The sequence below is a fragment of the Myotis myotis genome, unplaced genomic scaffold, assembly GCF_014108235.1.
Source record: "Myotis myotis isolate mMyoMyo1 unplaced genomic scaffold, mMyoMyo1.p scaffold_m19_p_3, whole genome shotgun sequence".
In the NCBI taxonomy this organism is placed as follows: domain Eukaryota; kingdom Metazoa; phylum Chordata; class Mammalia; order Chiroptera; family Vespertilionidae; genus Myotis; species Myotis myotis.
In genome coordinates, this window is record NW_023416335.1 from 162,610,158 (window position 1) to 162,623,254 (window position 13,097).

The following is a 13,097-nucleotide window of genomic DNA, read 5'->3' on the forward strand; positions in this document are numbered from 1 at the left end:
TCCATCACTCAGTACATGCACGCTGTGCCAGTCTACTCTGTCCTGGGCCAGGAAAGGCACCGCTTGTGTCCTTTATGGAACCTTTTCTTAAAACCTAGCTCCGTGTCACCTGGCACCCATGTAACCCAAAGACCAAGTCCCAGACCAGGGGACTCGATGTGCGGGGCTCTCATCACCCTCTTGGCCTTGGAGCAGACCACAGCATCCCCCTCGCTTTTTCTTCCCCGCACCCACTGTGTGCTCCCTCCACTCGACTCAGACATCTGTTCCCCACCCACTCCTTCACCACCCTCCCAACTCTCCTCCTGCCCCAGGCGATGTGGTCTGTCTGCACACCCTCCGGTCCCTGTCACCTGCAGCTTTCCTGGCAGGCGGCCCCTGTGCCCAGCGAGCATCTCCAGTGCTGGACGCTCTCTGGCTTCCGAGGCAGCAAGTCCCCATAGACAAGTCTTGGACAGCGCTGGGCTCAGTTCCCAGCACAAGCCCCATCTGCCTCCTAAGAGGATACCTCGGTCCCAGTCATGTCCTCTGTAGCACCGTAAGCAAGTTCACTCCATTTACATGCAGCTTTTCTCTCAGACGGTGACGCCACAGTGACGTTCACTCATGCGTCCCCCCCACCCAGTCCCTTTCCTTTCGTCTCCCTCCTCTGCCCTTCCCTCCATCCCAGGGACCTGTGCGCCCACTTCAGTTTTCTCCTCTCCCAGTTCTTCCTCACTGCCACCAGGTGAATGTCTCCCAAACAGCAACAAGCACCCTCTCCCTATGGACAGTGGCCTGGACAGTGCTCACGACCTAACCTGGCATTTAAGGTCGTCTTTCTTCTGCCTCTACTGTTATATGCAATTGCTTCCTCATACGGAGTCACTAGCTCAAGCAAACCAGTGGCATCCACTGGCATCAGAACTTCCCACCAGGGCTCCGACTCTGGGGTCCAGTCTCCAGCCTTTGTCCTCCTTCCTCCATCCTGTGTGGTCCTTGGAGGGCTGTCCACGGGGGCTCTGAAAGGATCGCCTCCAGCTGCAGAGCCCAGTCCTCGGCGCGGGGTTTTGCAAACACTGTCTGTTTTTGATGAGTCCAATTGTAGGTTCTCAGAAAACTGCTTTATCCCCCCACACCCTTTGTAGGTGGGCGCGCCAACTATGAGTTCTGAGAACAATTGTGATAAACCCAGCTGCCAGGGCTCCCAGTCTCTTCCCCATTTTCTCCAAATGGTCCTCCTAACGGCATGTGTCGGGCTTGTTCTTCCTGCAGCCTGTGCAGACCACTCAGAGCGCACACCTGCGGTCTGACCAGTGTCGGTGCCGGGAAACCGTGTTCCCCTGGGCCAAGGGATGCAGAGGGGTGCAGTGGTTATGATGAAACAATGTGCCACTGGCAGTGACGTACTCAGGTTCCCAGATGTGATTAGTGCTCGAGTTCTTTACGTCTTAACAATGAGTCCTCAAGTTCTTCGGAGAAAACTCTTCCAGGATTGCTCGGGGGTGGTCACTACCTCCCTTGGCCATTCATTTTTTAAAAATGGTGTCACCCTGGCTGGTGTGGGTCAGTTAGTCGGAGTGTTGTCCCACACACTAAAAGGTGACGGGTTCAATTCCTGGTCAGGGCACATACCTAGGTTGCAGGTTTGATCCCTAATCCCAACCCTAACCCCAAATTCTAGTGACAGCAAATTTTTAAAATCTGAATTTCTAAGCAGTGGAGAGTTCTTAAATATTAGCAATTCTTCTCATCAGCCTGGTGGCATCTCCAAAATGGGCTTTCTTTTCATACCGTCCTGTCCCCCTACCCAAACGTAAGTCTAAGTGATCCATGGCTCTGCCCCCAGGAGGCCCATGCCCCTCCCAAGGCCCATTCCACAGACACCCCACATCTTCCCCTCACCCATTTCAGACTCTTCTTCACAAGTTCTGAAGTTGGTCAGCATTGATTCAGCCCCTTGGCCGACGCAAAGAACACCTGTGGTGTTCTTTGCGTCGGCCAAGAACACCACAGGTGTGAGCAGTTTACACAGACTTTATTTTTCGCCCACTGAGCACAGGAAAATCTGGGCAGGCCTAGGCGTTGCATCACCTCCCCTGGTTCCCAGACAGACTGTGAGACTTGGTGGTAAGGGAGAGGGGTCCTAGTCCCGCCACAGATTGCTATGGGGTTATCACAACGACGTATGATTCCTGGTTCTATTTACACCATGGAGTGTAGAGAGGGTACATTTCTTACACTAAAAATATATACTTTGAAATCTCTAAAACAAAAATATCTCTATCTCTACATGAAACCTACTAGAAAGAAGAACATAGAAAACAGGGAAATGGACCAGCACCTCAAGTTGTCCCCTCCCATGGGAAGGTTGCTCTGCTCTCCACCCGACACCCTTAGTTTGGGAGGGCAGCCGTACCTGACCTCAGACAGACAAATACAGGTAAACAAGAGGAAGGCTTGTCATCTTGGAGGAGTGAACAGGGGAGAAAGGAGTGAGGAGGCGGATTTTGGCCTCTTGCAAAAGGAGTAATTGCACATTCAGTTTGGTACTTCTGTTTCCAACATTATTGCATGTGTGAGAAACCTGTGTGTTGGCGTCAATTGCAAACCTGCTAAGAGAAGCCCTAGCTCTGCTGATTTCGGCTGGGCTCAGAACAGTGCCGTGGGTGGGTTCTCTCTCTCAGGAAATATTAATGCCATCAGCTAGAAGACAAAGCTCTGTATTCTCCAGAGCCGAAAGTGGGTTAGGTTAAAGAAGAGTGTTGTTCCTTTCAGAAGGATTAGAAACCATTCCATTCCCGTTGAGCACAGAATCTCCTACAAGAATTATGCCTATAGATGAATCGTTCCACCTTCTGGGTTTTCCTAGATTTTCCTACTGAAAAGATTCACAGAATTCTCCTTCCCTCTTTTCATGTTTCAAGCGGTGATGGATAGCATGACTCCTTATCTCTTTTGGTTATGAAATAAGCCTCCTTTCTAGTAAAGAAATGTTAACTGAGTCAACTGTCCATTGATATAAGAGACCAAGGATACCAAGAATCAAAGAAAAGCCATGGATGGGTAACCAAGTTGATTTAGTATTATCCTAATACGCCAAGGTTGTGGGCTCGATCCCTGGTCAGGGCACTTACAAGAAGCAACCAATGAATGCATACATAAGTGGAACAACAAATGGAGGGTTTTCTCTTTCTCTCGCTCTCTCTTACCCTTCCTCTCTCTCTAGAATCAATCAATAAAATCTTTTTTTAAAAAAATCATAAAGAATTGGTTTAGTAGAAAAATCACTTCTATTTGGTTTTAGAATGTCTTTTTCTATTTATACTGAAATATGGATGAGCCTGAAAGCTTGAGAATCCATAATCCCTCATCCTAAATAAGAAAAATAACCATAATGTCCCCTATGCAAGAAGCCCCAAACCTCCTCACCTCTCTCACCAGCCCCAAAACTGGTGGTGGTTTTTAGAACTTCTTACCAAGAACTTCTTTGCAAGGAGAACTTGAAAGACTGAGGAAAAGGCAGAAAGGAGAGGAAAGGACGCTTGAAAAAGGTGAGTTAGTAAAAGGGGTAGAACTTGGATGACCTGGCCAGCCACGGCCGGCAGGAAGGCATCCTACCTCAAGGGAGGCCCGACAGCTAGAAAGAACGTTCCCTGCAGGGTTGCTGAGTGTCCAGCCAGGTGTGACTTGGAAACCTGAGAAGTCCAAGGAAAATGCAGTAACTAACTAGCAAACACTGGCGAGGTCCCAGGAGAAGGTGCTAACTCTCTTACAAAAGAAGTTTAGTGAAGCTGGTAAAGTAGCAGAGAGAACTTCCTGGACAGTATATCTGACGCACGCACATTCTAAGGAAAGCTAGGGGACCCGGGGTCAAGTCTCCTCCTATGCTTCAGGAAATTGTGGTGTCTCAGAACATGGACACTGAAAACAATAGAGAAGATCCAGGGAGAACTGCTGACTCCTCTACTAAAAGGAGAGTCTGGAGCTGAGCAGGTGGAAAGTAAAGTAGAGCTGGGGATTGTCTGTTTGGGATGACTAAAAACCACAGATTCCTAGAATCACAGACCTCTTGAAGGTCACAGTGGTCATAGCCTGGGACATCAACCAAGCCTGAGACTTAGCACATACCAGATTTTATCAAACATTTATGACTGGCCAGTGTGGCTCAGTTGGTTAAGCGTCATCCTGTGTCCCTGTCAGGGCACATGCCCAGGTTGCAGGTTCTGTCCCTGGTTGGGGTGTGTGCAGGAGGCAACCAATATATGTTTCTCTCTTGCATCAATGTTTCTTTTCCTCTTTCTCCCTCTCCTTTCCTCTCTCTCTAAAATCAGCAGAAACATATTTAAAAAAAACATTTTTTAATAATTTAAAAGCCAGTCACATCCCAGACAAAGAGAAATAGCAAATGTTCACACCGTCTTTTGGAAATGTATGGCTCAGTACCCCTCTATCCTAAAGGCAAAGTTCTCTGAATAAGGAGACAGGGATAGGAGCTGTATGTGATAAAGACCAGATCTCCTGATTATTCCATCATCAGAAGTCTGAAATCATACACAGTCTCAAAAAGCTAGCCTGCATTTTATGCAACCAAACGCATTTGGCAACTTCACACATATTTCTGCTGGTCTGCACCTTCTCTCCAGACCCTCCCTAGAAGTCATGGGCTAGGAAGTAGCACACCGTCTTAGCAATGCCAATTCTTCCTTCCCCCTTAGAACCAAGATTCCACTCGTTATCACTTTCTTAAATCCCGGGCCTCTGTACGACCAGCCCACTGGTCTACCAACACTCAACTGAAATCTGCCCTTGTCATAAAAGAGGTGACTGCTTCTCTGGCCCAAACACCTGGGCACAGGATTCATCTACCTACCTGCCTTGCTTCCCAACCCAAGTCAGTTTCTCACCTTTTTTCTACAGACTAACCAGTCTATGTTTGTCTTCAAGCTATTCCAGTGGAGAAGTCTGAGAGGGGAATCCATAGATGGGGGAATGATCATATTATTTTGATATCCCCACAGATTAGGTGCACAGGCTGACTAATAGCAGCAATGAAAGTTTATGGATAAGCACATATGCATATGCGCGCACACACACACACACACACACACACACACATGCTGCTGCTGCTTCACCTCCACTCCCAGTTTCCTATTCTACACACAGCCCAGCTTGACTCTGCCACCCCAGTCACCAGCCAGACCTGAGCAAGGAAGCAGCCAGGACTAAGATTGAGTGTTTGGTGGAGCAGAGAAACAGAAGCGCGATGTAGCAGGAATGAGTCTGGCTATTGTCTGAGAAAAATCTAGTGGCCTACAAGTATCGGCACAGCCTGCGAAAGCAGCTAGAGTTCCTAAGGCGCAGTAATCTGGGAGGGTCTGGTTTGGGACTCCAAAGTGCACATGTGGTCCTGTCACTGCTCTGCACAGTTAACAAAGGCAGCTTCCCTACTCTGAGGAAGCCTAGCAGACACCAAGTCTCGCCAGACACCAGTGTATTAGAAGAGAGATTTTTCTGAGTGATATTGTCACCCAGTTTCATTGCACGAAGGGCTTTTCCCTGTTACATTTCTTACAACCACACTGAGGCTAGGGAATAGGTGAAGCAGTCACCAACTTCCCTACGCAGAGGTGGCAGGTGAAGATGGGAGGGGCAAGATGGAGGGACAGGTAGGCAGGCGTATTCTCCGAAAACAAAGGTGAAAAAGAAGGCAGCTCAAGGAAGCAGCAGAGAGGAACAGGGTGAGCTAGCAGGAAAGCTTTTCCCTCTGACAGGTTGCCTTTTGACTTTTCTATGTTAGGTAGGTCGATATAAATGGGCACAATTACTACATTTATCTTAAATAACACAATGTGAAGCGATGGCCCACAAAGATTTTAATGCCCGTGTAGTTCAAAGAATTTCTATTCCTGTCTGCACCACGTGAAAGGAAGTCAAGGCTTCCTTGTAAGTAGAAAATCATAAAAACCAGGAACAATTCCCATAACTCAAAGGGATATCATTTTAGCATTTGAAAGCAGCATGCCGTTCAGTCGACAGATCACACATATTGCTTATTTATAGCAGGCGTCCATTTGGAGTGGATGGTGTCCATCCTATGCCAGTTGTTAAATATTTTGAAAATCATCTGTGTAGTAAAATAACTGTGGCTCTAAGAGTTAGGAAAATATGAAAGAATTGCAGGATTCCTTTAAAATCAAAGGTCCTTAGAGTAAGCCTAGAATACACTATTATATTTAAAAGTCTAAGGAATGCAAAATTCCATTAAGGTATGTAGCCAATGCTTCACCTATGGAAAGGCGAGCACACTGAGGGAACATCCCATTATACAAACATTTTCCAGGATGGAAAACTAATATGATCAGATTCCTTGGGTGCTGACATGCTTGCTAGTCACATTCTGTGCACAAAGGAAGGGAAGATCTATACACACTGGAGCCCAAACCATTGATATTCACTGCAACAGAGAAGAGAAAAAACTATAAATGTAGTTGTAAACTAAATAAAAGATTAATTTTACCACATACAGTTCATTTCCCAATGTGGCTTTTTAGATCTGAGAGCCAGAACATTTGTCAACCAACAGAAATCCATGATGATGAAGAAACTACACGGCTAAAGGTGACTTGGGTCCATTGAGTTGATGGCGGTTCACTACTAAGGCAGCTAAGGAGACATTACATAAGCACTTGGCTATCTCCAGGAATGCAATCAAATGTGTTCTCAAGAGAGAGTAGCAAGACATGGATGTTTCTACAACATGGCCAATAGAAACACCTTCTCTCCTCTCCACTCACAAACAACTATTATCAAACCTTTCCCAGACATTTAGAAAGCAGACACTAGGACACATTTTCAGCTTAGGAAGTCCTTCCTAGTGTCTACACTAAATCTTTCTATAGCAATTTAGGTTTAGTCTCTAACTCTATCCTCAGTGAAACCAAGAGAAGCTACTCACCCTCACTTCTCATTATTGATTTTCTCCCAAGCCTTTTCCTGTCTAAGCTAAACAACTCCAATGTCCTTCTTGGCTCTTTCATCATCCAAGGTTCTTGCTGAGTTATGCAAACTGCTGCTAGGGAACAATGAAGGTGCACCCAGGGCAGAGGCGTCTTCTGCCTGCAGTGGTGGGCACTGCCAATGCCCAGGCCGCTGACTCCTGGTAGCCAACCCTCCTGACAGCCTCTGACCAGCATCCCCCAGAGCAGACATTCCAACCAAGGCCCAGGGCTGCCGAGGAGCCCACAGATACTATGGGATTAGAGAGCCTTCCCTTTTCTCTCTGCTCTGCTCCCACTTCCCTACTCCATCCTTTAGGAAAAGGAACCTCATTAACAGAATCCTCAATGGCAGCACAGATCCATCTGGCTTGGCAGACCAGCAGAGAGTTTCGGAGAAGATGGCAGGAAGATGGGAAGCTGAGTCTTCAATAGTGGCAGTTTTGACGAGAAAGAGAAGGAAGAGGAGAAGTACCAACAGGAGGTGGTCTTCTGCTTCCATGTTTCCATCTGGCTGCTGGTATGGGGAGAGCTGGATGCCCTCCCACACACACCATGAATAACTGAATGCTTCGGCATGGCTTGGACGTGACCAAGGACAGGGCCAGACTTGGTCTTGCTTCTTTTCTGCGAAATTTGCCATCTTCTCTGTAACCAGAACTTCCCTGAGGCATCTTATGGTCCAAATCTTCCATCCGGCAAAGACTTCTAGTTGAAGAGACTGAATAAAGTGTTACAATTAGACAAAAAGGGAACACATGAGTCATTCCTGCTTTTAACACAATACTTTTGAAGATGTCACCACAATTTGGATCTGGCTATATTTTAAGTCCATTTACAAGTAGACTAATTCTCAACTAAAAATAACCATATGCGTTATACATTTCAACAGCTGCCTGGATTTTCCTCTGAAGGAAACAAATTCTACATTTCACCCACATTCAGCACAGATTTATTTTAACCCACTCGATGAAGAAATAACCAGATTCTCCCCAGAGCAGCCTTCTGAGTGCAGCAGTCCGTACTACTCCCATTTTCCTGCCCAGTAAACTGAGAGCCAGAAACAGTGGCCTGCCAGATTGCACATGGAACAATAACTAAGCCAGGTCTCCTCCTTGCTACCCTACTGCTTTGTTTTTTATTAACTAGAAAAGTTAATAAAACCTAAGGGCTTCCCATCAGTTATCTGCCTACGTAAACCTAAATGGTGTTTGGACTAAATCATTCCATTTGGGTGCACAGCCTACCTCACTGTAGGCAAAGACACCTCCAGACCGTCCAGTTTCTCCATTAACCTGATAAAATCTGATCTATGCTATTGGCAAATGATACACAGAGTTTAGTTTCCAAAATAAGAAAACAGCTGCACTTCAATATTTTAAAATCTTTACTTGGCAATAATTCTCATTATGGAATTGTATCAATACTATCAACACTATCTAAATATTTTAGCAATTTCCCAATTTGTGTGGTTGCAGTAACCAGAGAAATGCTCTATAGATTTTGAAATGGGGACTAGAAAGAAGATTAAGGGAACTAAATAGATAAAGCAAACTTACGACCCCAAATAACTCCATCCTGACTTTGGACCTGTATAAGTGGTCAGCTCAAAACAGCTTATCTGTTCAACTCGTTAGAAAACATTTTTACTTTCTTAGGCTTACAGTCATTCTCGTGGGGTTAGTAGCAATCCTAGGAGGGATATTTGTTTGACAAATTCAATTTTACGAATAAAATATCTTTTACTTGCAACATGATTGCTATTTTTAAAAGCCAGAAATAAATAAAAATCAGCAATCATAGTTCTCCTTACCTCTTTTCCTTTGTATTTCCAGGATTCATACTGAGAGCTTTCCAGACTGTGGTTTTAGGCATTTCATCAGATATATTAATCTCAGAGGGGTCACATCTGAAATGAATACTTAGGACAGTAAATGTCAGACATACAAATAAGATACACATCTCAGTCTATAATGACCACCCCTCCCCCCACTAAAGGGAATTTAGGTCTGAAGGAGCTCAGCGAACAGCTCTTAGGAGGACTGGGATCCAGATGGTCGGGATGTAGAGAAGCACGGTGACCTAGAAGGTGCTGGCTGCTGAGGGCTGAGCTGATGTGCCAGGTGGTGGCCAGTCCTGCCCCGCCCCCCCCCGCCCCCCCCGCCAGTTCTGCACTCCTTCGAGAGGCCCCTCTGGGGAAGCTGATCTCGGTGCTGTAATGCCAATGGTGGTAGCATCAGCTCCCACTTACTGAGCGCTGGCTGTACCAGCCACAGGGCTAAGCACGCTTCATTCATTTTCTCACTTACTTGGCCAAATGATTTTCATTTGTAGTTAACAAAGGACTTTTATATTATCTTAACTGTCACAAATTTGGAGATTATTAACATCCTTATTTGAAGGTACAGAAACCAAAGCTCTCAGCGCTAACTGACCATCCAAGGTCAAATGTCAGTAAGTGGAGAATCAGGGCCTTGAATCCAGTCCTTGGTTTCCTAGAACCCCAGAGTACTGTGAAGTTTCTACAAGCCAAAAGGCCTCCTTTCCAAAGGCCAAGAGAGCAGGCAGTATCCTAATAAAGGAAGAACACTGCTCCTACTTTGCTGCCAAAGAATTCAAAGCCCATGGCTCCTTCTAGAACAACCTTCTAGAAAGTTTATTAAGGTCCAAAGACTCCATTCTTCTGGAATCAGTAAAAAAAAGTCAAACTCATAGTAACAGAGAGTAGAAGAGTGATTACAAGAGGCTGGGAGAAGGGGGAAAGGGAAGATGTTGATCAAAGAGTGCCAACTTTCAGTTATAAGATAAATAAATTCTGAAGACCTATGAACATCATGGTGACCATAGTTAATTATAATGCATTGTACATTTGAAATGTGCTAAGAAAGTGGATCTCAAGTATTCTCAACACACAAAAAAGAATGCTAACTACAGGAGGTGATGCATATGTTATTAGTTTGATTGTAGTAATCATTTCACAATATATACATATATCAAAATATTACACTGTATATCTTAAATATGTACTATTTTTATTTGTCAAAAATAAATATATTTTAAAAATTTAAATGTTCAAAGAAAAGACTTTCCTCACTTCCCCCTCTGTATAAACCACAATGAATCCAATGATTCAGCAATAAATTATCCAGGATCTAGATGACCCAGATCCCCTCTCTTCCTTTTCTGCCCCTTCTTGACCTCTGGGCCTCTTTCAGCTGCGTCTCTCTTCCAGAGTGGAGACAAAATGCCAGGAGCGAAACCACAAATGGACCCACTTAGCTTCCTGTGACCTGCGGTGAGCAATAGCTTCAATAGAGAAAGGGGCTGATATCACTGGGCATTTCTGTGACCCCAGTTCAGTTCATGGGAGTGTAAATGTCACGAGCCAAGCTGGAATGGGCTGTTTCTGCCCATCCCAAAAGGCTCCCTAACTGTGGGAAGTTCATGCCCAACAGGCTGAGAACTCTCTGAAAACAGAGACCACATCCTATTCATCTTTGAAAAGTAGCTGAGGAAGGCAGAAGAAACACTGGATTGAGGAGTACAAAGACCAGGGTTTGAATCTTAAACTTCCTACTTAGCAGCATTGTGACCTTGGGCAAATTACCTAAGACCCTCCAAGCCCCGGCTTCTTCACTGTGCAAATGTGGACCAAGAGGCTCATAGCAGAAGGTTGTTGTGAAGACTAAATGAGAGTACACAGTAAGTCTTATAGCGCCGTCCTGGCACAGAGGAGATCTCCGTGCACAGGCTCCCCCAGCTCTAGCCTCCCCGTGATTCCCAGCACTAGTCTAGTGCATCACACATGGCACGTACTCTGTAAGCCATGAAAGGAAAAGGTGTTTTCACATTTTCAAACAGGGAGGCAGGCTGAGTGTTGGCTTTTCATGCCAGCAACTACAACTGTGACCCCACCCGAGACACACACACACACACACACACACACAGCCAGAACATTTACAGAACAATCAAAACAGTTAACATCTTGTTTTTTTACCTGAAACTGTTGTTCTTTCCAGTACTACTTAGTAACTTCCTGCTCTCTAAGGGGAACTTGTCTCTCTCCATTTCTATCATTTTCTCAGCCTCCTGGAAGAAAAGAAGACATTATTATGTCTTGTAAAGTAAAAGTATCAAGTAATACTATACGTCTACACCAGTCCATCTTTTTCTATCACCGTAATTTCTACCTAATTTTTCTCACATTTACTATAAAAAAGGTATAATTATGTTCTTTCCTACACTTGACTCATCACAAAAAGAGAGACAACTAAATATTTATATCTATGGAATAGTATTTTTTTAAAAATCCTGACTCTGAGGATTTAAACTATCAATTTCCTAGAAACAGAGGGGACAAACAAACATGTTAAATGACACCAAGGACACATTTAATAAAATCTAAATGGTGGGGAATCCTATAGGTCAAAGATCCAATTTCTTCAACAAAAATTAGAAAGGATAGAAGGGTAACTCCTAAAGAAATTTAAGAAAAATATCAACCAATTGCAATATATGGATCATATTTAGATCCTGATTCAAACATATCTATATATATAAAAGCCTAAGCAACCGTTATGACCGGTTGACTGGTCACTATGACACCCACTGACCACCAGGGGGCAGATGCTCAACGCAGGAGCTGCCCCCTGGTGGTCAGTGTGCTCCCATAGCCAACCTCCTGCCATTGACAACCTCGTGCAGTCCCTCCCCCTGGCTGGCTGGCCCCGATCGGGACTGGGTGAGATGGCCCCAATGGCTGGCCAGGCCAAAGGACCCCACCCATGCACGAATTTGTGCACCAGGCCTCTAGTTATTAAAATAATAATAAGGCAGTTGGGAGAAATATATACTGAATATTCTTTCTACTTTTGTATATGTTTGAAATGTTCCATAATAAAATGTTTTCTTACAATTTAATTAATACAAAGGAAATAATTATAGAGAAAAATGTGTACAAAGATGTTTAATTAGTCTAATTAATAAAACCTAAAAAAATTATAAACTTTAACAACGGAAGAATGCAGGTTTGAGAGGAAAATCAAGGGATGCCTTTTGGATATTAAGTATAAGGTGGCTAGTAAACATTATATTCTTACTTTACAAAAATTCTTTATAAATTATTTTTAAAACCAAATCAAATGAAGAAAATGAAGATTTCACCCCAAAATTTCATGTTAGCATTCAACATTTATGGTCATTTCTTTATGTTCTCTTTAAATCCTTAACATAGTTTTCATATAAGTGTAATAATTGTATATTTCTGGGGAGGGGGGACTATTATATATTCTGATTTCCCCCCTTATCTTGATTTTATGACATTCTCATGTTTCTGTGTGTCCACACAGTACATATATTTGATTCTTTTTTGTGGTTGTTAATCCTTACCCAAGGATATTTTTTCCATTAATTTTTAGAGAGAGTGGAAGGGGACACACACACACACACACACACACACACACACACACACACATCAATTGATTGCCTCCTGCATGCGCCCCAACTGGGGCTGGGAATCGAACCTGCAACCCCAGATATGTGCTCTTGACTAGGAATCGAACCCGTTACCCTTCATTGTGCGGGCTGATGCCCTAACCACTGAGCACACAAACAAGGGTTCCTATTTATTCTTTTAATGGCTGCATAATCCTTATATAATAAAAGTGTAATATGCAAATCGACTGAACAGCAGAATGACCAGGACGCCTGCAGCCCCTCGCCCCAGCCGGCCCTGCCCCTGAGCGGGCACCCCCACCCCAATTTGGGGCTGAGCTGACTGGCAAACCACCCATGCCCCCTCACTAGCTGGCCCTGCCCCTGAGGGGGCCCCCCCAACCCCGATCGGGGCCAGGGCTGGCCGGCAAATTGCTTGAGACCCCTCGCCCCGACTGGCCCTGCCCACAGCCCCTCGCTCCAGCCAGCCTGCCCTCGATGGCCCCCATTGGGGGTGGGCCAGCTGGATCCCACCAGTGCACAAATTTGTGCACCGGGTCTCTAGTATTCTATTCTATTATTATCTAATAATATATATCTTCGGGTAAGGATTAACAACCACAAAAAAGAATCAAATATATGTACTGTGTGGACACACAGAAACATGAGAATATCATAAAATCAAGA

General features: G+C 44.7%; 1 protein-coding gene across 10 annotated transcripts in view; it reads right to left on the bottom strand.

The window, feature by feature from the left end:
* Positions 1–1,998: 1,998 nt before the first annotated feature.
* SLC4A8 (solute carrier family 4 member 8) overlaps positions 1,999–13,097 on the bottom strand; it is a 121,878-nt gene continuing 110,779 nt past the window's right edge. For all 10 annotated transcript variants that reach the window (XM_036299424.1, XM_036299415.1, XM_036299417.1 and 7 more), the window contains 3 exons: positions 10,975–11,066; positions 8,791–8,886; positions 1,999–7,698 (listed from right to left, as the gene is read on the bottom strand). In XM_036299424.1, coding sequence (XP_036155317.1) covers positions 7,686–7,698; positions 8,791–8,886; positions 10,975–11,066 — 201 coding nt within the window. In that variant the 3' untranslated portion in view covers positions 1,999–7,685. The remainder of the gene's footprint in view (positions 7,699–8,790; positions 8,887–10,974; positions 11,067–13,097) is intronic.